We start from the raw sequence: 27,507 nt of genomic DNA, 5'->3' as shown, positions 1-27,507 counted from the left end.
AATTAGATAGTATGGGCATGTCATAACGTCAACATAAGTTTTCATAAACTTCCGCTCAGCCTCTATTTATTTATTAAAAGTATGAAGTTGGTGTAGTCACTTGTGGCATAATTTACAAACCAAGTCTGATGGCTGATCCTAAAGTTCACAAGGCAGCTCGACCTATTCGGTTTTAAAATGTGGCAGACAGACCGATGGAGTGATAAGCAGTCATTACAGGGCTTTTTATCCTTACCACTTGGTGACAAATGAAATAACAGGAAGAAAAATGAATTCCTTGTGTCCTGTGTAGGAGAATCTGTAATGCATTCACATTCATATCTTAGGTACGAAGAATTTTATTTCATTACGTACCATGGATCGCATACTCCGTGCATTCCACTTTCAATCCTCTGTGTCGTATGGTTCAAAATGGCGTTATGCTATTTTGGTTTCCGGGTTTGCGGCCACATGTGATAAAATCGAAATAGGTAAGGCATTGAATTTTGTTGGAGTTGTACTTAAATAACATTTTTTTAAAAATATGTGATATATTCTCTGCGTGTCGCTTGTTACCGTTGTTTCATTCGCGATTCCTAGATAAAAGATTTCCAATAATTTTTAATTCTGCTAAACGAAGTGGTGGAACCATTTGGTGTGAAATTATAAAGTTAAATCTTCCAGTGGACTGGTTCAGAGGGATGACTTTGGAAATGGAAGGGGTTCGAGGCAGACATATTGAAGTAATGAATTAGTATATCGCATTTAATTATTGTTATTTGCTGGTTATATGAGAGCCACACCCTTTTAGAATATAGCACAACCGTAAAACACAGAAATTTTAACCATGACTGCAATAGTAATTAGCTCTGTACTTATGTAATTTTTTCACTAAAGGTAACACGAAATAAGTATCTAAATGGAGGTCATTTCATTTGTGTATGTTATGTTTATTCACCATTTATAGAATTGGTATGTGAAATTGCATTTGTAGACAGTGAAGTTTCTGTGCTTCTAATACACATCCCCAACTATTTCTTCAGGATTTTGACAGTTTACTGTATATTTTGGCCATTTGTGGGATCTGAAGAGTTTTAAAAGTATTCATTGTATTTGCCAGAAAGTAAGTTTAATATACAGGGGTACACCATATGTTATATTCCTCATTGTACACAAATCTATTGTTTTCCAAATTGTTATTGACATAGCTGTTTTTACAGTTATTTGTTACAAACTAGTTCAATATAATACCTTGCTGTCATGTTATAAAGTGCTTTCTTCAGATAAAAGGACAGCCTTTATTTGTATTGTTATAGAATTATCATTCATTCAGTAAGTTACTGTCAGTGCAGTTTGTAATTTACAGTTCTGATAAATATGTGATGTTCCTGAGAGCATACGTCTACTGTAGTTTTTATGTATTTTGCAAAAATAATATAATACTATATTCCCTGCTTTGCACTGAACAGTGAATTCAGAAACTTTGTATTTCCCACGGATACACAGTTAGACTGTTGAGTTTTATAAAACAAAGTTTGTTGACATTGTTAACATGAACTAGGCTTATCAGTTGCATTAATTAACCTTTATAATATCAGAATGGGGAAGTAAAACCTTGTACTAATTGGCTGCCAGCCGGACTTCAACACCAGAGCACAGTAATTTATTGGTATGCTACTGCAGTGCACATCCAGTTTGGTCTGCAAATGTGCCATGATGCACAGCAAATGAAGTATAATGGTATTAAGTTCTTAACTATAAGACTATATGTTATTTGCTAAGTGATGTATCATATTTATTCTGTTTTGATGTGTGGTACTGTACATTGCAGATGGCATTGTCAGCAGTGAACTGGGTTGTGCTTGTATTGGAATAAAGCTAATAATAATTTGTTAGTTCAGGTATGGTGCTAGAAGGCACACACAAACTTGGTGTCATGGTTGAAAGACCATGGTCGTTTCCACTACTATCATAGCCTCAAATCTCAGACAGTGTACAATTATTGGTAAATATTCTGAGGTACTCTGCTATGTGGGATATTTTATGACCTTACTTTTATCATTTCCTTCCCATATCACATTTAAAAATGTAAATGTTGTTTCATGTGGGTGTAAAACATGGTATCTCACTATAATGAAAGTACAGAGAATGAGGAGAGGGTACTGAGTATAATATTTTGACTTAAGAGAGGTAAATTGACAGGAGGATAGATAGAAGTTCATAATTGAGGAGCTTCATAGTTTGTAATCTTCATGTATCAGAATTTTCACCAAAAAACCTAATGGAAAAAGTCACTTGAGAGAACTAGATGTAGATGGGAATATAATATTAAAGTGGACCTTAAAGCAGAAAGGTTTGAGGCTGTGGACTGAGTTTATCTCTCTCAGTGTAGGGTCCAGTTGTGTGCTGTTCTCAACACGGTGATGATACATTGCTGCAGTCTATAATAAGTGTAATTTATTGAATCGTTGATATAATTTCAGAAGTTCAAGGTACATTCTGAGTTTGGTTAAGTAAGAGGATTTTACAGTTTATATTAATCCATGGCATATCATACTACGTGTGAATACAAGCCAGAGTTTTGCAGCATTTCACACAAGGATCTTGTAATTTTGTGTCACTTGTTTGTGTTCAAAAATAACTTCAAAAGCTTTGCTAGGACCTGTGGTCCAGTTTTGCTATTGCTCTTTTATGTTGGACGTAATGTTACATTACTTGGTGTTGTCCAGTGTGAAGTATTTATTTGTTCAAGAAATAGTTTTCTGCAAGTAGGAAGCAAGCATTCCCTGTCTGCTGTGAGGTCATTGTATGTGAATTTAAATAGACACTAGTCTGAACAGGCTGTTTTATACTATTCTGAAAATTGAAACACTGTAAGTCTAATGTGTCATTGGATGAAACCCTTTGACTAGATTCATTTTGAGAAGTTAATTTTACCCTTGAAGGACAGCTTAATGGGTTACAAAGAACCTTGATGTGAGGTGGATTCATAATTTAAAAACTACTAATATTTGTATATGTCATTCTTTCTGGAATGCATTAAAAAGTAAGCTAAACTAATGTTTAATTAATAAACTTATCATTTAAGATGGTAGACCTAGTTGACATGCAAATTTGTGTGCAGTGTAATACGGCCTGTAAGTAACTTACTCCACACTAAATATAGCCTGGGCTTCTTCCAGACCTTCTTCAAACTGCCCTCTTCTGGTAGGATTCGTAACTATTTGGATATATGCCAACAAAATATAGGCAAAGTCTTAAAATACCAACCACAATTTTTAATCCCTGTTAAGAAATACAGGTCCATTTCTTTCATTAAATCAAGTCAGTATTTTAAATCACATATTCAAAACAATTTAACTTCTCTTCTTGAGAGTTTATTCTTGATCTTTTTTTAATGACATATAGGCATTCAAGTTATTCTTGTGTGTTGTAACATTTGGTCTTTCGGTAGAAGCACATGGAAACAAACTATATCAAGAACTGTGTAGGAGTGTAACTTGTCATCAGTGATGTGAAGTTCAGTGTTGGAAGCAGTTTTGTATGACTTGGTGCTGATGTTTGAGAATGCTACACTGAAGTCATTGTTATATTTGTTTTGAAAGGGTATCGCATTCTGTTAAAAGAAGTTCTGAAACTCTGAGAGAGCTACTTCAAGAAAATATTGCTTGGAGACATCTTTTTTATTATCATCCATTAAGTAATACCTTGATCTGCTTACGTTTTGGAGAACTCTTTAGATCTTTTTGGATGATGTGTCTCCAGGGGATGGTGTGTGTACTAGAAGAAGGCGAGGCACTGTGCATTATTCAAGATCTCACGTCTGCCACAACTGGCACTAAGAGGAAACTGTTGCTACCCGTCTCATCTACGGTCCAGGAATTGTTTCAGGAGGTTGGACAGATCTTCCATTATGATCCTGAAAATTTTGAACTCATCTTAGACTGCACTTCAGATGGACAATCGGTTAGCTTCTAGCGGATTACATTTGTAGAACCTATTACCCAGGTGTTGACTGCGTAAGAAACCTGTATCTTCTTTAACCTTTTTTGGATGAGAATATGGGATGTAGAACTCTGTACTTTGGAGCTGTTTGCTGGATTTCATTTTTGGGGTTTAATGGTTCAGTAGAATGCTACTGTACTGCGCATATGCCACGATGCGAAGAATGGTTAACACAGCTTTTGATCCTTCATTCTGTATTCCTAACCAGCATTTCTTCAGAACTTAATTTTTAATGAGGAAATTATACACAGATATGTTAGTGACTTACTGAAATTGACATCTGTAATTCCAATTATGGTGTTTGCATATGCTATGGAAATTGTATGGGGACAGACCCTTTGTTTATCAACATATTTATAAAATTGTATTCATACACACATTTACATTACACTGGAGTAGGATTTCAGTAATGTGTTTGTCACCCTGGGTAATCAGGGTTCATCTTTTAAGTTGTGCTATGCATTGTGACAGAATGAATATTACTTTTGTCCAATATTTAGTGATTATCAAGATTTTTTCATGTGTCGTACATTAGTTTGTCTATCAGCTTACACTGTGTAGTCATGTAGATGATTTTGGAGGATCCTGCTGTCTCTGTCTTGAGGGTAGAAGTAAGTGGAGCTGGGATGTAAGTTGTTTTGTACAGGTCTGGTGGAGGGAAATGATGATTGGCCACTCATAGCCCAGGAGAGTGAAGTGGGTTTGCTTTCCTGTATGAGCTAATTGGAAGTGGGAAACAGGAAAGTCCTTTTCAGGCCAAGTGAAAATCTTTTGAAACATTGCTAACCATCTGCATGACTACAGAGTATCACAACCCAGAAGACTGCAATGTAAGCAGGTCTCTCCCTCCCCCTCCCCCTCCCCCCCTCCCCCCAAATTAAAAAGAATGCGGCATGAGCTCTGATGGTTCAGGTATGTGGGGTTCATTGTGTAAACCTGTAAAAAATATAATTTTTGTAACCATGTGCTCAATTTAACACATCCACCCTTCTATTAGTTAATTTGTTTACATGTAAAAATAATGAAAATTTATATAGAGACTGTATTGTGGAAGACAGTTCAACAACTCACATTATATGTATAAATTTGAGTCACTTTGGGTTTGAAGTGTGTTACACTGTCTGCCATAAATACATGATTATGATAATGGTCTTTGATTCTTAAGGCAAAACTAACCAATTCTGTTTTCTTTAGATTATCCTCAATGAACATAAGGAAAAGACCATCAGTGCAGTGGGTGTGAACTGTGACTCTGGAGCCCGGAACACATTCATAATTACAGACATGCCGACTGCGCCGAGACGCAAAGTTGTGCCAGTATCTGGGGATGGCGAAGATGATATGCTGTTAGGGGCCTCGGCCAGTCCCACGGCAGCGGCGGACTATGCTCATCCGCCGCCTGCGCCCCCACCTCCTCCCCCTGTCGTCAGCAGTGGGGACTGTTCTTACGCCGCTGCTCTGATCAAGCATGACACAGGTAGTATTGAGCATCTTGTTGTTTGTTTTTGTCAGATATGAACACTGTAAGTGCAAGTAGTGTTAGAACCTTTAAGAGGTGGGACAGTTTTTGCAAGAGCTTTACTGAAAGAATTGAATTTTTACCCTTTCTACAGCATTGCATAGAATTCCATATTACATTATTGTAAATAATATGTGATTTCAAATTGTGAGTGCAGTCTGTTTAAGGAAGTGATACAACTTCTCTGTCGAGCACACTTGGTCAGGTGCATAGAATTTTAAATGTGAGTATTTTCCATGGAAGAACTTGAAGGGAAAATATTTACCTTTATGGGACAGGAAAAAGGGATTTAAGTCTCTCTATTACAGAGCTGCCAGCCAGACTTTAACTGCAGGGTTAATGGTTATTGGTGTGCTAGTACATCACATAGACAATTTACGTTAAAACAGACCATGACTTCTTCTTTCACCTTCCCCCTTACAAATTTTGTAACTTAGAGCCATCTGTTACTGAATCTCTGAGGCAACAGAAGCATTGTTTATTTCATGGTACAGGGTTTTCCTTGAGGAGTTGATAGTTATTCACAAAAAATTATCAAGAAGAAATGAACCCATCATGATCCAGTTAAGTTCACACATTTTCCCTGTTTAAGATCCATTTTAATATTATCTTCCTGTCTTCTGCATTTTATCTTTTCTTCATTTGAGGCTAAAGTTGCACCCTAACAAAAGCCATCCCATTACATGCCAATGTTGGCACTCTTTCTCAACCTCAACACTAGAAGGGGGTGAATGGTCAGAAGCACCCCTGGCTGTGCTTTACACCTGGGAAAGGACCCTGCTACCCATTAGATAGGAGGCTGGGTGGGTCCCAGAGCCATTTTGTACGTAGAGTCTAGAAGAAAGTATTGTAACGTTTGTATGTAAATCATTTTGTGCTAAGTTAATTCTAGGGTGTTCTTTTTTTCAGTTAATCTGTGCCCAGACATTGGTATTTATATTCTTACTGTTTCTTTAGATGTCGTTAATTTTGTCTTTCGGAAAATTCCTTTTTTTTGTTTGTTTGTATGTATGTATGTACCAAGAGGCTTTGACTTGTTCAAATTATCTGTGGTTGTTAGGCTCAGATTCTTCAGTCAATGTAAATTAGACTGCTTTTTTTTTTCATTTTTCATCTTATTTGCTGTTCGTTTAATAAATTCATAAAAAGCATAACAGTTTAGCACTCCTCGTTATTGTTGTATTTCTGCTAATTGAATATTCTGGGTGTGTCGTGTGACAGGTTACGTTGGTTTGGTAAACCAAGCGATGACTTGTTACCTCAACAGTCTCCTGCAGGCTTTGTACATGACACCAGAATTTCGCAATGCTTTGTATAAGTGGGAGTTTGATGGAACCGACGCAGAAGCAGTAAAATCTATACCATACCAGTTGCAGAAATTGTTCCTCAATCTGCAAGTAAGTGCAGTTAGTAGTCATTCCATAAATGAATAAATCTTGTGTAACGTGGTCTTCAGGAGCAGCAAGAATGTGCTTGCTATTTCTTTGCATACACGCCCATATTTATCGCGTAGTCTCGTGGGTACGGTGCCGTGTCTGAAATGTGGTGTGTGGTCATCAGAAGTGATTGGCCAGTTTCTAGGTGCAGTTGTGTACAAAAATTAATCAGTCACTTTTTATGACTGCACTCCAGATCAGTCATGATTCATATATATAGCTAAAGCGGTTCAGAATTTATTTCAGAATATAAAAATTAAAAGAGGAGGATATTATTATTTTTGCAGGTATTGAAGATGAAATTATTACTTTTAAAAGTAAAACATATTATATTGTCCTGTTGAATTATGGGGATTCCAACAGTTGGAATTGTGGATTTTGAATAAAATCGAGCATTGGTAAAAGATAAGACCTAAGTAAAATAAATAACTAAATATTTTCTAAACTCCACTTTTAATTTGGAGTTCCTTTGTTAGGTTTTTCTTATTGTAATATTAAAGGTAGTTAGTTGACCAATGTATAGGAGAAATGTATCAGCTCCATATTCAGGGTAGTTAATATCAGTCTGTAGATATGTTTGAAGTGTTCTGAATTTCATGGGTTGATCTCATGGAACACAAGATTTTGGAGGAGGAGCTGCCTGCTTGTGCTCCACCCCATTTCTTGCAGTGCACTTGTGATTGCTGTACACATCACTAAAATTACTGCTGAAATGTTCCAGACATCGTCTAAATCTGCTGTTGAAACAACAGAACTTACACGTAGCTTTGGATGGGATTCTAGTGAAGCCTGGCAGCAGCATGATATCCAGGAGCTTTGTAGGGTTATGTTTGATGCCCTTGAACAGAAATTTAAACACACGGACCAAGCTGATCTCATACAAAGACTCTACGAAGGTAAGATAGTGACAGTGTTTGAACTGTGTATTTCAACAAATTCATTGGTAACTTGTTTATTCCTTGTAATTCTTGCAGGAAAAATGATTGATTATGTTAAATGCCTCGAATGTGGCACTGAAAAGTCAAGGGAAGACACATTTCTGGACATCCCCCTTCCAGTACGGCCATTTGGCAGTGCAGTGGCATATGGAAGTGTTGTAAGTATTGTATACTTGAGTGTAAGAGTGAACTCATGGTTTCGTAAAAGATGGGTAATTTCTTTAATGTTCGAGCAGTTATTAGTTTCTGAAGGAGGACTCTCCTCCATGGAGTCAGTTCGGTATGGGTGTTGTTGGTGTAATGCCTCATTAATTTTAAACCAAATTTTATTAGAAATAAGCTGCATAGAGTGAAGATTTTGTTAAATATTGTTTGCCATAAAGGAAACGTATAATTGAATATGGTATAAAAGGAAAAACACCGTTTACTGTACATGCTATAAGCTCAGGCATCAGACTTTAATATTATGGTTCTTTCATAGGACATTTTCTGTTGTCTGTATTCAAAAATTAGAATTATAAAATTTATTGTTTGTTCTGCCCCTGTTTTGAGGCAAGAATGCGTCCACTCTGTGGGGACTGCTAAGTAAGTCTTGTCTTCATCAGTGATAAACAACGCTCTTAGACATCTGTTACTCCCAGTATTTTAATTCGTAAGACTTATTTGCTTTGCATTTATGTTGTAGACTGTGTTATTATAAGATTGTCTTACTTTATCATAGGAAGAAGCGTTAAGAGCTTTTGTTCAGCCGGAGACTCTTGATGGTAACAACCAGTACCACTGTGAAAAGTGCAACAAGAAATGTGACGCTCACAAAGGACTGAAGTTTTCCAAGTTCCCTTACCTCCTCACATTACACCTGAAGCGTTTTGACTTTGACTATACCACGCTGCACCGAATAAAACTCAATGACAAGTGAGTACACATTAAGGGAATTGTGCTTGAATTAATGTTATGTTACGGTACATTCACGTTGTTATTGAAATGAGCATTGTTTCTTATAGGGTCGCTTTCCCAGAAATACTCAACTTGAACAGCGTCGTCGCGTGCGCTGGCAACAGGGACGAGAGCGACGGCGTTCCTGAAGAATCTGTAGTTAAGTGTGATGACAGCAGCACTACTGACAGTGGTTCTGCTCTTGATGATGAAAGTTGTCAAGGAACTGAAACTGTCCTCAGTACACAAGATGCAGATTATCAGGTAAACTAGTGATTTACATTCTTGAAAACACTCGCAACAACAAACAGACAAACGAGCTTGGATGCAGAATTCAGATTAACATGTGAAAATAGAATGAAAACTTAAACAATTTGAAGTTTCCTTTAAAACTGTGATTTTAGGTGCGGATTCTGTTAAAAGTTCTCAGCTTTAAATTTTGTCTAAGATATGTTTGTATATTATGAAATATTTTATACTTTAGATATGGAGTTTTTAATATAGGTTTGCAAAGAACTTTTATTTACAAATGTTAAAGAATTTCAGTTCTCGTCATTTTTATCCGCTTATATAATTTGCTGAATAGGAGGACGATGAAGGCATAGACATGAGTAATGGGCCAAATCATCATGAAAATGAGAAGAACCGAAGACACACGATGGAGAAGGGCCCTTACATGTATGAACTGTTCTCTATTATGATTCACTCGGGAAGTGCATCGGGTGGTCATTATTATGCGTACATCAAGGAATTCAAGAAGGGCGACTGGTTCTGCTTCAATGACCAGTCTGTTAACCGGGTAAGTGGACTTCAGCCAAGTGCTGGACTGCACACACGACCTAACAGACTTGTCGGTAGATTGGCGTTTTGTTTTTAAAGAATGTTTGTCACAGTAACGCGAAAAGCCAATATAAAAATGTTGTGTCTTCCAGGAACTTTTGTTGCGCAGGACCTGGATGTAGGCTTTTTTATATGTAGCACAAATAACTGTCTTTAATAATAAATTGTGTTAATGAATCAGTTGTAACTTTTTTACAGATTACATATGATGACATAACAAAAACTTATGGTGGAGGACCAATGAGGGGTTATTATTCTGGTGCTTATAGTTCTAGTACCAATGCTTACATGTTAATGTATCGCCAGATCGACAAAGAAAGAAATTGCGAAGCTATGTCCGTCGATGAATTTCCTTCTCATATCAAGGTTAGTTGTAGTTATATGTCTGCATAAAATATGAGCATATGAGAAGAATTATAAATTAAAATTTTAAGCATTACAACAAAATCAGTTGTGGGCTCTGAGTTGTACTGCTAGGCGTCTGCACTAGATATTGCTGCTAAATTATTTATGAAAAGTTTTTTGTCAGAATTTGAGAGGGGTGTCCTTATTTAATTTTTGTACAGTAGTGTGTGATTGCAGTTGAGTTGCATTTTAAATGATACATCCTGTACATCTACATCTATCAGCCAGCTTGGGCAAAGAAGTGTCTTATTCAAAGTGTCAATTAACTTCCAGTGTAAACGAGGTAGCTACTTTGTGATTAATTTCATTATTACATTTTTCATTATGAGTGCAGTGATTTTGTCTGACCATATTGATTGCTTTCAGGATTTATTACAAAAAATTCAAAAACGTGAAGAAAATGAACGCATCCTCTGGGAGAAAGAAATGGACATGTGTAAAATCAAGTTATATGCACACCATCCAACCCAGAACCAAGTGGTAGAGTCAAAACTCTGCTGCCTCAGTAACGTTACCCTGCAGGAAGCTGCTGAGCTGGCACACAAGGTCCCACTTTCAGATGTGTTTTTATTGTTCGGCATAAGTATTGTTGCTCTGGTTAGATCTTGATAAAGTGAGGTCTGACTGTAGCCAGATCTAATTTGAGCACAAACTTGTAAGAATCACGTATCAAGTTATAAGTGATTTATAATGAACAGGGGAAGTAAGAATGGCTGATTTTACAATCCCATTTCTATTTACAGAAACTCCATTTAGAAGGAGTAGTTCCCATAGAGCGGTGCCGTCTAGTGAATTATGATAGACTACAGGACACCATCGAATGCAGTTTCGAAGGCCGAGAAGATGATTCTGTAGGCGACATTTTGAACGGTCTTCGTGGAAATTCGAAATACGACTTTCTTCTGGAGATTCGCAAAGATGGTGCTGAGTTTGAGACTTATCAGCTTGGAGGTAAATTTGAGTTTCAAGTTGTGTATGTAGTTTATTCCTAATAATATGTTCTGTATTTCCCAGAAGTAGTGACATTTAAAAGAAGAGTGTTTGCAAATAAGGGTAAAGTTCAAAATCTACTGTCACACAAATATACATCCATACTTCCTGTCTCCATCTCCTTCTTTAACCCTGATGATTGAGACAGTATGTTTTTCCATCTACATGTTGTCAAAATGCAGAAGAACAAGATTGTGATCTTTTAATCTGATTATGACCATGTGGATGAGTGAATGTGATTACATTTCAAACATGCTTGCATGTGTTCACATATTCTGAGTAAATGGTGAAAATCTAGCAGTAGTTATTACGTTCTTATCTCATTAATTCATGCAACACTGCAGTGCATAAAATGTGTAAACAAACATCGTGTCGTTATTAATGTTTCTTGATTTATAGGTATTTCAGCAAAAGTGTTTGTAGTGGATCTTGAGGCTGAAGAAGTAGATGGCCCTACCATTGTGCGAGGGAATATCTTGCAGACGGTGGCAGAATTTAAAGTCACATTAGCCAAAGCCCTCCAGTTGGATGCAAAAACCTTGAAAATAGTTCTCGAGAAGTACAGGTACAGCAATGAGCCAAGACTGTTGGACAATGATGAAATAACACTGAAATTTGAAGGATTCTATAAATCTAATAAGGTAATGTTTGTAACCGAATGTGCTGTATTTGGAGAAGTTATTCTGAAGTAGTTCTGAATTATTTGTGTCTGTTTCTTTTGTCCGCAGATTTTTGTGGCTTCACGTTATGATGATGATCCAGAAAAATCATTTGTAATTTCAAAACTGCGCAAAATTATTGATAGGTTTGAACATATAGTATGTCTTCGTATGGTGCTACCAGATACGGACAAAGGTAAGGTAAACACTTTAGTCGCTGTCCAAAATGTTATAAATGCAGAATTTAAATAACCTACAAATAACCAAGTCATATACATTGACTTTTTGTCATGATCTCTGGCCTAATGTAGGAGGATGTTCATTAATTCTGTTGGCACAATCTGCTACATACCAAGTCTGTCATGTTCAGTGTGTGTCTGTGAGGCACTCTTAAATTCACCAGAACATGAAATAAAGGACAGTGAACTGAATATTAAATGCATGGAAGCTGCTGCGCTGTCAGGGCGTAATCGTTCATAATGAAGCATTTTTTAACTGATTGGAAATGTGAAGCAGTGTTAAGTAACATAAATTTAGGTTTGAATTTGAGATTTGATAGAACTTTACACATATTTCTCTCTCTCCCCCCCCTAAATGTGCGTAGAAACCCTGGAGAAGTTAGCAATTCCTGTGCTGAACTTGGATGTTAACCACAATGGTAGTGGTAACTGCAAACTGTTAGAGGACAGTAGTACAAATGAAGAAGCAACCGGCGCCGATGGTGCTTCGGCGCTCGGTGTATCTTCTCCTGCCAATACTGGCAGCACTTTGCGTGACAGTTCCCCACAGCCTCCTGGCGATGCAGAAGATGAGGGGATTGGTGCTACTGGACACAGTGATCAAAGTGCCAGTGAGGACAGCAGCCTTACTGACAGTGACAGGACGCTAGTAGGTGATGTCCCAGATGAATGTCTGGCTCAGCTATCCAGTCCCAGCAATTCTCCTGCAGGTTCAGATCAGCATAATGTATCATCACCTGAAGAAGGCAATACGAATACATATCACTCATTCACCAGAGTAAGTTTGTACTTCGATACTTGGGCTTTGTGTTGCAGTGCACATTGTAATTCATGCACTCGAGGCCACTTGCATGTCAATACGATCTTCATTTTAGGAGCCGACAGCGATGTGGGATGATGATGAAAAGGAGACTGCTGGGGCCACAACTAAGTCTACTGCTTACTACTTCCGAGCAGTTCCGTATATTGATGACGACAATCAGAGAAGTACTTTTTTTTCAGCTTCGTTGTAGACTTAAGCCGGTTCATTAATGATTATTTTGGTATACGTTCACACTCCTGGGACTGTAATGTTGAATATAGACATGATTTTCAACATTTCTAAATTTGTTTGTTTGAAAAGGTTGATAACTGAATTTTGCACATTTCTTTGTGGCAGTACATGCAGTGGAACCTAGCAATTATACTTTTGGATTCTTGTGAATGCATTAATAAGCCTTTGTTCCATGTAATTAGATATTTAGTGTAATATAATATATACAGTTTGCGATATTGTCTGGTCTCTATTGACGCTATATTTGCGCACTTAAATTCTTGTAAAGGTAACAGAAGGTTTGACGGTAAAATGATACCAGAAAATTGAAAAAGCTTCTAAGATTAATCCAAGGTCTTAAAACAGCTTTCCTAATTTCCAGTGCATTTTTATGTGATAGTACTACCTTATGTCATTAAGGTGGAATATGGAACACGTTTGTCTCCAGATATTTTCATTCTCTGTGGTGTAAACAGTATTGAGTTCATTCTCACATCTTAAGAATCCTCTTAACTTTTCTCCGTTTGAATATTTATTAGCTTTTGTTAACATGGTCGTTATTTGTATTTTTAAATCATATACTATTAATGTTTGTACTCATACAAGGACATTAGTTCTTATGTTTGACTGTTCATTATTATTTATTGTGATGCATATGTATGTGTGTGTACTTTCAGATTTATTTCAGACTCTTTACGTATATTCTAATCCTTTCAGTGCTAAAGGTGCTAGTAGACAAGAGAATGTTCCTAGGGACCTTGAAGAAGGATCTGGAACCGTATGTTGGGGTTCCGGTTGAATACTTCAAGATATACCGTCTTTATTCTGGCCAACAAGAATTTGAGTGTGCCCGTTTCAAAGAGAGTTTGGGCTCATATCACGATGATGACAAACTTATAATCAGGCTCGGCAGAGCTTTAAAGAAAGGTGAACATCGAGGGAAAGTGTACCAACTCTTGCCTAATGCATCAGAGGTAATGTGGCATTGCAAATCCATTGTATTAAAATTAATAGTTATTGTATTCATTATTTAAATGTTAAGTGTGAGAATCACTTGTTATACTTAATTGCTAATATTTGTCTCTTAAAATATTTATCAGCAGATTTTGTAGTTACGCCATCACGTGGATTAAAATTAGTTGTTTCTCGTCACGTCATTCATGATTTTGTCACTTGAGGTAGATAATTTCAAGACACAAAAACTCGTTAACTTCCTTAATAAAGAAGAGACAGTGAGTGGCAGTGATCTCTGACATTATCTATTTATCGCAGTTGGCACATCGTTCAGTATTTTGGTGACAAAAGTGTAAAAGTCAGATTTTAAGTAATAAATGTTAAAATAATATATTATTAATATTTATTGTTCTTTTGTTTTAGCCTAGTAAATTCTTGTGTGACTGGATTCTTGGCAAAGGGATGAAGGTTGGTGAAATGAAAAAGGAAATCCTCCAAGAAATTAAAAGAAAGTATTCGATAGATATTCCATATGACAGGTCAGTATGGCGACCTAAACTGACGGCTTTCTGTAAGAGGAAATACAAATATAAATTATCACAATTTCAGGTTATGTTTCTTTGTGATGTAGCAGTATGCTGTCAAAAGAAGGGTTTGTGGAATGAAGAGTAAGGACAGTGCTCCTTAGATTGACTAGATATTGAAGATCATGAATTGATAGGCTTTGTTGAGAAAATATTGTTTTTGTTATGTTAGGACACTGTAGGCTTTTATAGTGTTGTTGAATGCTGTTTCATAACCTTAGTGAGTCACATGGTATAGAGAAATCATTTAACACAGGTGTCGTCTTCGAAAGAAGAGTTGGAAGAATCCAGCAAAAATTTATCTTGATCATCAGCAATTTGAGGATATTGGCCTGTTCCCAAACTGGGAGATGTTCCTGCAAGAACTACCTGAACCGGAGAAAGTCACATCTAATGATCAGCTAGTGCTCTTTGTGCGTCACTGGTGCCCTGCAGAACTTGAACTAAAGCCCCTCCAGGAGGTAGTATTTGATGGATCATCAGTCGAAGAATTGAAGACCAAGGTTGGTTACGGCATTTCGGTAAAATTTTCTGATAATCAGTGTTACCTGCTGTATCCAGCGGCCCACTGCAGTTGGTTCTGTGTGTTTTAAAAGTAACCTTCAGTCATCAGAATTTCACAGAATTAGTGCACACTTTATAGTTGCGTGCCTTACGATGACAGTACTTTATGTTTCAGTTGTCCGATTTTAGTGGCATCCCAATTGAATATTTGGAATTTGCCAAGGGACAAGGCTCATTCCCCTGTGAAGTGTCAGTTCTTATTCTACACACTGAGCTCGACTGGAGTTTTCAGTCATCATCACTTGATACTTGGCCACTTCTCAGCCTTGAAGATGGACAAGTTATTTTTTACAGGTATGGTGGAGATCGCTACATTTTTCAGGGAAAATGATGACCTTGCATTGGTGTTAGCCTGAAAATTGAAAGTTACACCATTTCTTCTTATAACCCACCAAAACTTGAACTTAGACAATATTTTAAGCTTTCACAGTGACTGAATGGGCAACCAGCAGCATGAGCATGCTCAGTTAGTGTAGTGACTAGCTACGGGCTGGACGACCGGGGTTCGATCCCCGATGGGGGCAGGATTTTTCCTCTAGCCTCTGCATCCAGACCGGCTCTGGGGCTCACCCAGCCTCCTCTACAATGGGTACCGGGGTCCTTTCCCGGGGGTAAAGCCGGCCGGGGCGTGATGCTGACCACTCACCCCCATCTAGTGCCGAGGTCAAGGAAGAGAGGAGCTATACCTCCTCTCACCCCAAACGCCTACATGGCGTATAGTGGGACAAACTTTACTTTTACTTTTATCCATAACCACATCTCACAATTTCGTAGAAAGTTGTTCCTGCTGTAGGGTAGGTTCATGCAGCTCATTCTGCTGGCTTTGAGGGGTTAATCGTAATATTAGCGTCTGTAACTGTTGTATCTAACTAGTTGTAGTGATAACATAAGATTATTCTTGAGTCTGGATTAACATTAATGACTCTGGGGACAGATAGCAGGAAAGCACAGAAATACTATGGTAGTCAATATAATTAAGTTTGAGATGACAGCGAATTTGTTTTGGTTTCTCTTCTCAGGGACAGAAGAGAAGAACTGAAACAACCTTCAAGCCAAGATCTTAAAGATATCGCTAATAAGGAAGGTTCCCGTGTGAACAGATTTGGTAGTACGTTGTCTGCTTACTCGCCTCGTAAGGAGCGCGCTCTAAAAATATATCTGGATGCATCGCCAAGAAGATGCGATGATGTGGATGTTGACTGAAATGTGATTTGTAACTTGAAGTGGCTAACTCATGCGTGTATTGGAGTTTTGCATAATACCGTAATTATAAGCTGACATTGCATTATGAAATATCATTACACATTTGTGGTATGGTGATAGTGTATCAATAGTCACCCGTGCATTTGTGTGCCGATGGAAACTGCAGCGTGTAATCTTGAATATTGGCAGGGGGGGGGGGGGGGCATTCTTTTTGGATTCAGACCGACTTCTGCTTCAGGCACTGTGGGACCCATGGTATTTTATTTATTGCATAATGTGCTATGTTGTGTGCTGATACTGTGTGGCACTGATATCAGCAACCATTTGTTTCATTGTCCAATGCACTCGGAAGTTGCTGGTGGTCAGTGGGTATCTGACGGAGTGCCTTCTGATACATGCGGTGTTGCAAATATTGACTCAGTAATGAATTTATGATGTTATGCTATTTAAGCAGATTGATTAATGGGTTCACGTTGTTTGCAGTCTTGTGTTGACTGCCTTTATTTATTAGAGACTGTATGCACATGATTTCAGTGGCCAATGAAAATAGCATGTTTGGGGGGGGGGGGGGGGGGGGGTTACCTGGTGTGCTGCCAGTTTGCTTTAAGACTTTGCAGCAACATGTCTTTCTTGCTTCTTTGATTCTGATGGAGTTACATAAATTGCAGTGAGGCATTCTAAAACTCGATGGCATAATGGTTAGTATGGTGGAATACTGAATAACATTTTGATGGAATCTTTATGTGCATTGTAGTTTATATTTGACATTGATGGTCTAGTTGACATGCAGTCAGTTACTACAACATGTTCAATTTGTAAATGAAATAATGATTTAAAATTAATTTATAATCATGGTATGTGTCAGGATGCTTGATAATCTCTGCTGGTCTGACTAAAAAGATATGCACCCAACAAATGCCCCTTTCTGTGTAAATTGCCTTAATTTTTCAACTGTGTTGCATCTTAAAAGCAAGGTGCTTGGATTTGAGCAAATGTAAGAAATCGGTAATCACTGTCTGTTTTACAAATTGCTTCTGCTGTTCGCCATTTTGTTGTTCCTTTCAATTGTGTTGTGCTCTGTGAGGGCCTCATGGTTTACTTTGTTAGTGATCACGCATAAGATATCACTACGTGGCTTGTCATCGCCAAACTGTCATTATATAGGAAGGCTGCATGTGTGCTATCAGGATATTGTGAATAATAAAGGAAACATGCTCGTTTCACACGTGGACATGTAATTGTATGTTGGAATTCTGATGTCACACTTCCTCACACTCCTTTGCTCTAAGGGTCATCACACTTAATACAAAAAAAATCATTGTGTTTAAATGTTTGAAAGTCTTTTACTAGATTATTATACGGACGTTTCTAAATGAGAGCTGTGTACTTACTGTAAATAATGGAGAACAACAATTCATTACATATCTTTTGTTGAATAAGCTACTCCAAATTGGAATGGCATATTTATGGTTCCGTACCTGAGATCTGAACTTCCAGTTTCAACTAACAACTTCTTGGCACAAGCTTGGATATCATTCCACGATGTTCAGGGTTTGTGTAATGTGTCCATCATTATTTAGAGCGAAGCAGTCGTGCCCATTTAATGTACTTGCAACAATTGTATTAAAACCATTATTTACAAAAGTCATGCCTTTATTGTTAATGTAATTACTGTGATGTGTATAGGTTTTAATTTGTAATTTTCTTTTAAATAACCATTTTTAAAAATCTGGAAGTCAACAAAAGTTTTTGGGTTCCCAAGTGTAGTGTGCCTGGTATACTTTATTTGAGGTTATTGATCGTACAGAAAATAACTCTCTAGAATGGGATTGGGAGACGTGGGATGCACAGAATGAAGCCTCCTACCTTAATGCCAGTTTTTGGTACAAGCCTTTATATGCAGGATCCTGGTGACCAAATCGTGGTGATCTGTAAGGCTTGTTCTAATGAAACCTGTTAAGTGATTGTTCTAGGTGAAGGAGTAGAGGCCATTAGAAGTAGTCCCCAATGGCACTGAAGCAGACATCCCACTGATGCGGCAGCCATATGGGTTCTTGTGAACACGATAAACTTTTTAGTTCAATAAAGGGTTCAGAATTTCTTGACTATTAGCTTCTTATGGACTGCTTTGTGAAGTCTGTACATTTCATTTATGAAACAGTGCCACTTCGAACAGAGGACACGTAGCCACACTTAACACTATGCTGTCAATGACACAGGCATCTTAAGTATTATTATATTAGAGATTTTCTTGAAATCGTCAAGTTTGGCACACACATTATGCAAGAGACACTCATCTTAAGGAAAAAATGGAAATAAAAAATATCTAAGCCTGACCTATATCACAGTAGGGGGGGAGCAAGAAGCCATATGTGCTATCACTTGGATGTCCTTTCCTCCTGTAAGCTTGGGAATATGCTACAGTATACCTATAACATTCATTAGTGTTGTAATTTAATCCCTGAAAATGGATAATTTCCAAAAAATATAATTTTATTTTTCTCTGGAATTAGTACTTAGCAGGATTCGCCACAAAATTTGTTTAGTTCCCCAGACAATACAAACCTTAAAATGGATTCGATGGAATGAAGTTACGCAGACACAAAAAATTGTCTATCTAGAGATTCATTCTGTGTAAAGGTTCATTTAACAGGATCTTAAAATTAAAATTAATGATATTTATAATATAGAAAGTTTTGTCAAAAGTCTTGAAAGTTACATATCTGGTAGTTTGACCACACTTTATTGTACAGTTCATTTGTAGGCCACGCCTGTTCACCAACCTGCTTACACCACTGGTTACAGTTGTGAACCAGAAATGAATTTTTCCTTTCACCAAAATCACAAATATGATTCTAAATAAGCATCTATACCAGGCATGTCAAACTTGAGGCCCATGCAATACTGCTCCAGCATTTTGTGTAGTTCTTGAGGTCTACACGATATGTGGCCCACTTCAATAAATATTAAGTTTCCAATGCATATCAAATAGCTAATTCTGTACAACTTTCATGTTTCAGTGAAACTGAAATTTGTGTGCTGTGGGAAGATTGAAGAACGAAAAATATATCTGAAGCTTGGAATTCCTGAAGTTTGGAGGTTACAATTTTTTCCACCTGTGATGCAGCCCTCTTTGACACTGAGTTTGACATGCCTGTTCTACGCAATATGTAGGGCTATTAACATAATGTGTCACGGGCAACATCTCATGTTTCTTGCAGACTTCAACATTGTTTTCACAGTTTAACATTTTAACAGCCATCCTGAGGTGCCCCACAGTACATTATTGTCACAAAGTAATAAAACTTATTGATTTTACTATTATACAAAAATAGTGTTTATGTTTAAAAGTCCAGAAATAATTTACATGCTTCTTATTTTACATTATTCATAAATGTAATGATCACCATTACATTAATTACCTCAGTTTGCTGACATACATTTTTATTTATGCCTGTTGCAGATAGTCTGAAAAGTTTACTGGTTTAAAAGAATTAAAATACACCGGCACTCACGTTTGTTTGGAGCTCATAACATGTGAACAGTCGCAGTTTGCACTATTTTTCCTAAAAATTTAAAGCATGACTAGTAATAGGTTGCTGCAACTCATCAGTAGCACCACACTGGCTTGAAGTGTTTTTAATGTAGCGTTACATGTGCTGCAATGCTCTTCAAAGAAGCAGACTATACGTAGTCTGAAGGCACAGTAATGGTTTCTGTGATAGCAGCAAGGCGGGACATGGGTTGCTGTCGCCGCAATGCAATATCTCCTGTGTCCCAGCTGCTACTAGATGGCGTTCCCGTGCCTAGACCAAGTCCCACTGCCTCATAGGTTCGATCTGGTCCCGTGGCACATGACAGGTCTGAGTAATAAGCACTGCTGGGGGCTGAGGAAGAAGAAGGCGGGGCGTCGGGGTCTGTGTCCGAACCGTTGTAGGCCGTGTTCTGGTATGCCGGACTGTTACTTAGTTCCCGGTCTAACTCTGCATACAGTGCCTCCCCCACGGCCGTGTAAGCCTCGTCCATCGTATAATGGTTTTCGGCCGGCGCGTTCTGCGTGGCGGCACAGAGTTGCGCGGGCCCAGTAGTGGTGCGACGTGTGGTTAACCATGTCCATACACGGCCACCTCCTCCCCCACTGCCTGCAGTGTCAAAGGTCGTCACGTGTTTGTTGCCGTCAGCATTTTGATCCCTGTCTGGCACGCTGCGTAGTGCTGGAACTGCCGTGTCTGGAGACCTGGTGATGCAGAGGGAGCACAGACCTGTAGAGGGAGATGGGTCATCACCTCACCAGTAATGACAGGTATGACCTGTGCACTGATATTTTTTAAAGTGAAAGGAATTTTTATGATAAGCAGTGAACTGAAGACTGGTTCTGGAATTGTAATTGAATTTTAGACTGTAACTAATGTTAAATTTTATTCTAGCCAAATATGAGTTTTTAAACTTTTTGTAGTGTTCAAAACATGTTACAAGGATTTTGAGATCATTAAAAGCTGGAAGTTTAAAATCTGAAAAGGCAGACTACAGTTTGGACATGTGCAGAGTGTTGATGCGTGCCAGTACTCACCTGGCATTTGCCCGCTCTTATATCTGCTGTAGAGAGAAAATAAAATAATTATTTTTGTTGTGTGTTGCCATGCTGTTCCCATGTAATTATACAAAATTTGAGTAATTAGTAAGTATATTCACGTGTGCATTTATCATATTCTGTAACATAATTCAAACTGTACAATTACAACTCAAAATTCAATAAGCAATAAATTATTTTTATTGTTTTATGTTTGAAATTTCAATCACCAAGCAATGGAAAGATGTGCATATCTGGAGCAAGTGCACGTCTCTTTATGCACAGCATCACTTACGTATATGTGGATACTGTATGTGAAAATTAGCTGTTAGGAGTTGGTGCAAATATGAAACTCACTTCCGACACTGGAGCACGGTAACCATGACCACTGCGCCGACTGCCGCCGATAATATCGACACAATGGCAAGTGTGAGCACCCAGCCCAGTTCCCCTGAAGTTTCTAAAATTACACATTACACAAAAGTTATCATCAGAGACAATCTCATTCATTCTTTTAATGGTTTCTGGCAAGTACATCAATGTGACCATGTCTTTATTAGTGCACACTTTGCCTGCTTGTGTAATGTGCCTGAATAAAACTGAGGCTAATGGTATGGGAGTTAGACAAACAATTAAAATTACATCACATTTCTTGAAGTCGCCAAGACACAATGGCTATTAAATATCATTAAGAATAAAAAAAGAATTGGATTAAATTGCTAAATTAATAATCTAATCAGCAAATTAAAGGGAGCGAAAGCAATATCGAAGATATTTAATTACCCAAGTTATGCAGTCTTGTATGTTATTTTAATTCGGTCATCAGTGATGCTAAATCAAGTATTACAATGCCGTTTTGTTCTAGTGGCATTTTACTGCTCTAAAAATGGATGATCTGTGATGTACACATCAAATTGTGTGCAGACAAATTAGATGTCTAGTTTTAAAGGTATTTGATTATTTCTAGCAGGAGGAATCCTACGAAGTGTCCAGTGTTACTAACTCAAAACAATGATCGCCGTGCAGCTGTGTCTGACAGCTGTCACAGTCCCATATTGTTTTAATCATTACAGCAGTACATAAATACCATGTGTGGGGTCCAGAAAGAAGTGGCCCCTCTCATGCCATGCCCACGTGCACAAATCGCAAGTCGTCAGTCCATCTGGTGTGACGCGATCATCCAAGAAGTCGGGTCTTGGCGGAGGCGGTATGAAGGAACTCGTCCAGAGACCTCCTTCCCCATCGAGAGGTAGCGGTCGAATTGCGTCTTCTTCCACAGCACCTGCCCACCAGTCAGTGGTGTAATTAAGTGATCCTGACCCCCCTGCTGCTGTTAAAGCTACCAACATTGGGAGTACCACCACCTGAAAGAAAGAAGGTAACACAGCTGTCACAGTTCTCATTTAGGTTAGTATTATTGTAAGGTTAGGGTCAAACTGTTTCTGAGTGTATCAGAACTGAAATGCAAACACTTTTCATGAATAATGGGCTTATCTCTTCTGGGATGTTGCACCATACGGTCTGGTAGAAATCGCAGAAGATGCCATGTCAGATGGTGCAGTTACGTTTGGGCGCATGAACAGTGATAATGCGAATGTCAAACCAAATAAATGGAAGAATTTACCTTACGTAAATCACAAATTTTTATAATGGATGCCATTCCGGCAAGATGTCCTCGATTTATAAACGGACTTATGTGCGTTTCGTACGATTCTCAGTAAACAGCATTTCGCAAGATGGCTGTCTTCTGGATCGAAGCACCTTGTAGTCTGGTAGATGTTTACCGACGTTTTAGATGTTCCGTCATGAAGGCTCGTTGCAGGCAGCAAGGACCCAGAAGACAGCCATCTTCGTGCTCACTGCCGCTAGATCCTCAACTGCTTAGCGTTAACAACTTTGATCTTTGTTTTCTTTGGGAGTGCGAATTGTATTCTTAAATGTTATTTAGACGAGCGTCGCACTTCGAAGCGTCAAAATAGCACATCATCAGTAATGTGAGGCCGAGAGCCCAGGCACAAAAGACGTGGTTTAGAGTTCGGGACGAAGGTTTATTGTACCGCTGTGATGACCATTATTTTAGCTGGTCGAAGAAGAAATGGGGGCGGAGCATAATGTTACCGTCCTTGAGCTGCCAACACCACAGACATCTTCATCGGCTGTCTTGTGGGCCGGGGGGGGGGGGGGGGGTTGGAAGGTGAATAAGCCGCGGTAGGACTACATTGCCTCATTTCACTGGCTTAGAGGGGAAGAAACCGCGTGCCGGCCGGCTACTTTCATTTCGTTTAACGACCTCTGTTGCTGGATGCTGCGAAGCAAGACTTTGGGAACTGTGCACCGCTTCTGTAGGACCTGATGCCGAGCTTCAACGTGCAACTTAAAGTATTGCAGTCAGAAAATGTTTGTTTTTAGAAAAATATTTCAAACAAGTTTAAGATCCTCATTAACTACTTGTTGTATGATACGTACCAAATTGTTTGTACTATGAGCCCGTGTCATTTTTTTTTTTTTGAAAACAGGTGAAATTTTGCTCCATAGCGGTTAGAACGCTGGCCTTGTAATCCTGGGGTCTCGGGTTCGATTCCCGGCGGTTCCCGAATTTATAACTTGTGTTGGGCAAGGCCGTGGTCTAGGCAACACGGAGTTTTCTTCCGTGGCATCCCAACAATTACTCCATTCACACACAGAAGAAGGCAATGGCAAACCACTTCTGGATCATCTGCCAAGAACGTATATGAACAGGTCCCAGTCCGAGAAAATGATGGAAGGATGCTGTTCATATGGACCTGTCGTCAGACAGAACACTAAATAATAATAATAATAATAATAATAATCATGTAAAGTGGAAGTTAAATCGATGGGAATAAAAAAAAACTGTAGTAGGCCTGTTAAAATTTGTTACTGAGTCGTTCACGCGAATAACATCCGGTCACAAATTCAAAAGTTGCATTCCGGGAATCGTTAAGAGTGAAACCATTACTTTCATTGTTACGAAACAGTGGACACCGGAACTCAAACACTTTTATAAGAAATGTACAAGATTCGAATCTTACTTTCGATATTTGGGTCACATACAGGCAAAAACTGATGAGGGCCTGTCTTGTTCAATGCGTTCGGTGGTGGCAAATGTCTCGTGAGGTAGGGGTACCGTGGTCAGATTAATTTGGGAAAAGCTGGCGAGGATAACGATGCGGAGTTCAGGCTACTTTTCTTATAGCCAGAACTGACTCTCGGACGGACAATCCCAGTTGGAGGAGGTTCATCCATTGGAACAGGTCGGCCATCTTCTGGAGTTGGCTGGGGTGACCTTACATTCCGGTATGACAGGCACAAACTTCGTTCCAGTGAGGCGTTCCATTGTCACGTAAATTATTTTCTGAATACCCAAGCGTCCCAGCTTTTAATATCATTAGTTATGGTATACGCTGTATTCCAATACCACCCATTCAGTAAAAAAGTGTCACGCTTATAGTCTAGAAAATGCTCCTTACGATGCCACGTAAGCTTTCAGTTAAAATTAGTTCTAGAAACTCCTCCATAACCCCAGTATCTGCTTTCCTTTCAGACTATAACCCTGCAACAAGGCAGATTTCTGTTATTAAAATTATTATTTTGTAAAATTCTGCATTTACTTATGAGCAGTAGTGATTGAAGGTTGGGGAAAATCGAACAGTGAGACCCATCACCAAATATTACACTATGGTAATGAAATCAAGGAAATAAAGTCGCACACTTGAGAAAGAAATTCATAGCCGAAACCTGAAACAAAGATCCAGGTGTATCTCAAAGGATAACATTAATATGGATCTTAAACAAGTATAAAGTATGGGAGCACGGGCTTATTTCAGGTAACTCTGTCGGTTTCTTCCGAACACGACAATGAACTTCCGGGTCCCATTAAAGGCAGCGAATGAACTGACAAGCTGAGCGACAGTCAGCTCCGTAGAATTGGTTATATTCGTAACATTTTATCTTTATGGCCCCGTAACGAAGATCAAAGTCGATACAAATTTACGCTTGAATTTAGACGTAACCGAGCACAAATTAACGTTATGCAGTGTTGAAGACTTTGAAGCTCGTCTAAATAGTATTTAAGAATTCAGTCCGTACCTCAAAGAAAACACATCTCTTCACCGTTACAGAAATCAACTGGTTAACGCTGATTAAGGAAATAATCGCTGTTTGTTCTAGGAATCACAAGAAATAAATAAACTCAAAATTAATACGAAGGTTTATTTCGTCTAGGGTCTACGATGACACTTAGGGTGTGAAAATTTGACGTCGGAACCAAACGACAAACAGGATTACAGTCGCTGAAATTAAATTTCTGAGAAATTCTAGTAATATTAGATATTAATCAACGTTTCAAGTAGCAATCATAGTTTGTAATTTTTTTTTAAATTTTCTGTCCTCTACCCTGACGCCGACAAACTACACCGACCACGGACATACTCCATTTTTGACTGAGGCCTACACATTATCTTTAAAAATGCAATCTTTACGTGTTTATTTGCTGCAAACTCAAATTAATTATTTTATACATAATCTAAGCAATGAAAATCTATATAGAGATCGTAGTGCAAGGAGTTGACAAAACCTCGCTCTTTCTTTATACGAAATTCTCAGGATCCCCCCCCCCCCAAAAAAAGAAAAACATATTTCAAATAAAACTTAATGAGCTCAACTGTTGACCGTTTCCGGCCTTAACAGTCCGAAATATGTGGTCTGCGTTTCTTATAATGGTTCAGAAGTCCCGTTTAGTTTCGTTGCGTCATGCAAGTATATTGAATCCAGTTGCTTTCATATTTAAGAACTGAGTCCAATACACGTTCCTCCATCCAAATGCGATTTACGAAACATTAACACTTCCGTTTAATGCTAATAATCGTGTGGACTTCGTTGTTACTGCTGTTGGCATAGTTTTCCGTTCTTGTGCTGGTGCTAATTACGACACATGTTCCTACGCCATTTGGTATGTCCGCCCCCCAACTTTGGGGAGTCCAGAACCTCTTCTCATTCACATTAACAAACTACCAAGCTCCATGGAACCGAGTCCTTGAAGCTACTAGTAGTCGCTCAGGTAGGAATAAATTCCCCTAAGCTCCAATACTCTGCCAGATGAATCCATTCACACCCCTACATCTCTTTAAGATCAATTTTAATATTATCTTCTCACCCAACCTTAAGTCTCCTTAGTGATTTTTTTCCTTTCCGGTGTTCTGACAAAATTCTAAATGTATTTCTCGTCCTCCCCACGCGTACATATTCTACCCATCCTAAAAATGTTCGCTAATTTATGACGTATTCGTGGACGTATGTTCTTAACTACATTTTTAAACGTAATTTAGGTATCATGAGGCAGAGACCCTTCGTTTTAACCCCGCGGCTATGTAAATGATCAGGAAAGGTGCATCGTATTGATGGGGCGTGATAATTGCCTTCACTTGCCACTGGCGGCTCTGCTGTTGCTACTGCTGCCCTCATCCATCAATCACGACATGTCAGCATCGCCACAGTCCTCACTGCAAATTGTCCAGTTGCAAGAGGTTGCTTAATCTTACCTCGTCCATTGAGGTCGTCAGGTCCTCCTTTCTCAGCAGCGAAGAAAGGAAAAGTAGAATAAGAATAAGAAGAATCCTGCGTCTCCGGTCATGCCCCTTGTTCCCATCACTTCACACACACACACACACACACGACCACACCCACGCGATGCTCTCGAGACAGCTAATTACGCTGATCTTAACAATTTACACGGCAGGTCTTCAGCGCACACCTTCACAGTTTGGTAACTACCTCGGTCTGTCCATTCTGTCTGGTTGCTACCTAGCTCCAGCGTCGTTTGCCGTGACGTCATCAACAGGTTGTTCCTCAGAGGTGGCCATGGATCTGTGGGGGGCACTGGCGGCGAGGTGGCAACAGAGGGGGACAAATAGTTAAAAAAAATAAAGAGACCTAGAATTGCCCAAGGCTAAACAAGTTTTCCCGTGCACAAGCATAAGGTTTTCATGAAGTGTACCGAGTGACAGGAGAGAAAGCGCTTGGCTAGACGCTTCGCCCTCTTTATAATAAGGACAATTTAGTTGACCACAACGCAAACTAGAGGGCGCAGTCTTATTGCAGTCAGCATGATTGAAAAGCTGATGTCTGTCTCCTGGGTAGTAATTAAGTGTCGACTTACAGGTAGATACCAAAGTTTTATAGGAACATACTTCCTTCATCTTCAGAGCTGAAGGACGAACCCCATATCTGAACACTAACCTGTCTAAAAGGGAAGCAACTAAGGACGTCCAATATAAATAATAAATAGAGCATTCTGATCCCAGTCAACAGTTTGAACTTTGGTCTCCGAAACGTCTAAAATCCTCTCCATACGGCTTACCGACGTAGAAGACTTAACTGCATGGTATTTTTCTGGGGTCATCAGTCAAGTGTAGGAAAGGTCAGCTGGAGTGTTTTCAGAAAGTGTTTCTCCTCTTTTGTTGTGTTCTAGAACGGTTCCGAAACAGAGACGGGGGGAGCCATCATACCGTTTTCTCTGTCTTTGCTTTAATTATAGCTTGCGTCTGCATAAGAACGAGTCCCAGGGGCGATTACGGCTCTCGTATACATTTTTTTGTATCTTCTGACTACTACTGCCGCGATGTAGCTCGTTAGTT

At 38.8% G+C, this 27,507-nt stretch overlaps 2 protein-coding genes across 10 annotated transcripts; one reads left to right on the top strand and one right to left on the bottom strand.

Annotated features, from left to right (window-relative positions):
• The first annotated feature begins 340 nt into the window (after positions 1-340).
• Positions 341-17,507, top strand: LOC110838196 (ubiquitin carboxyl-terminal hydrolase 47). Of its 7 annotated transcripts, none has more exons than XM_087346971.1 (21): positions 341-470; positions 3,745-3,873; positions 5,179-5,461; positions 6,725-6,900; positions 7,661-7,835; positions 7,914-8,035; positions 8,599-8,792; positions 8,882-9,077; positions 9,400-9,612; positions 9,852-10,019; positions 10,425-10,604; positions 10,802-11,009; positions 11,448-11,689; positions 11,777-11,903; positions 12,312-12,724; positions 12,822-12,933; positions 13,697-13,953; positions 14,357-14,472; positions 14,774-15,020; positions 15,197-15,375; positions 16,101-17,507. In XM_087346971.1, the coding sequence occupies exons 2-21, from the start codon at positions 3,748-3,750 to the stop codon at positions 16,282-16,284; spliced, it is 3,918 nt and encodes a 1,305-aa protein (XP_087203097.1). In that variant the 5' UTR covers positions 341-470; positions 3,745-3,747; the 3' UTR covers positions 16,285-17,507. The 7 variants fall into 7 exon arrangements, with proteins under 7 accessions (XP_087203097.1, XP_021936859.1, XP_021936862.1 ...); XM_022081167.2 differs by having other exon boundaries at positions 3,745-3,945; XM_087346970.1 differs by lacking the exon at positions 341-470 and adding an exon at positions 615-722.
• A 1,485-nt stretch (positions 17,508-18,992) lies between these two features.
• On the bottom strand, positions 18,993-26,713 carry LOC110838190 (uncharacterized). 3 transcript variants are annotated; one of them, XM_022081155.2, is made up of 5 exons: positions 26,413-26,713; positions 21,942-22,218; positions 21,212-21,314; positions 20,855-20,880; positions 18,993-20,546 (listed from the first exon to the last, which is right to left on the bottom strand). In XM_022081155.2, the coding sequence occupies exons 1-5, from the start codon at positions 26,419-26,421 to the stop codon at positions 19,969-19,971; spliced, it is 993 nt and encodes a 330-aa protein (XP_021936847.1). In that variant the 5' UTR covers positions 26,422-26,713; the 3' UTR covers positions 18,993-19,968. The 3 variants fall into 3 exon arrangements, with proteins under 3 accessions (XP_021936847.1, XP_021936845.1, XP_021936848.1); XM_022081153.2 differs by lacking the exon at positions 26,413-26,713 and adding an exon at positions 22,479-23,618; XM_022081156.2 differs by lacking the exons at positions 20,855-20,880; positions 26,413-26,713 and adding an exon at positions 22,479-23,616 and having other exon boundaries at positions 18,993-20,521.
• Between the last annotated feature and the right edge of the window lie 794 nt (positions 26,714-27,507).

Source organism: Zootermopsis nevadensis, unplaced genomic scaffold, assembly GCF_977971745.1.
Source record: "Zootermopsis nevadensis isolate Lab colony 2312 unplaced genomic scaffold, Znev_1.0 Znev_ptg000011l, whole genome shotgun sequence".
Lineage (NCBI taxonomy): Eukaryota > Metazoa > Arthropoda > Insecta > Blattodea > Termopsidae > Zootermopsis > Zootermopsis nevadensis.
Note: the sequence above shows the minus strand (reverse complement) of the source record. Positions and strands in the feature narration are given on the sequence as shown.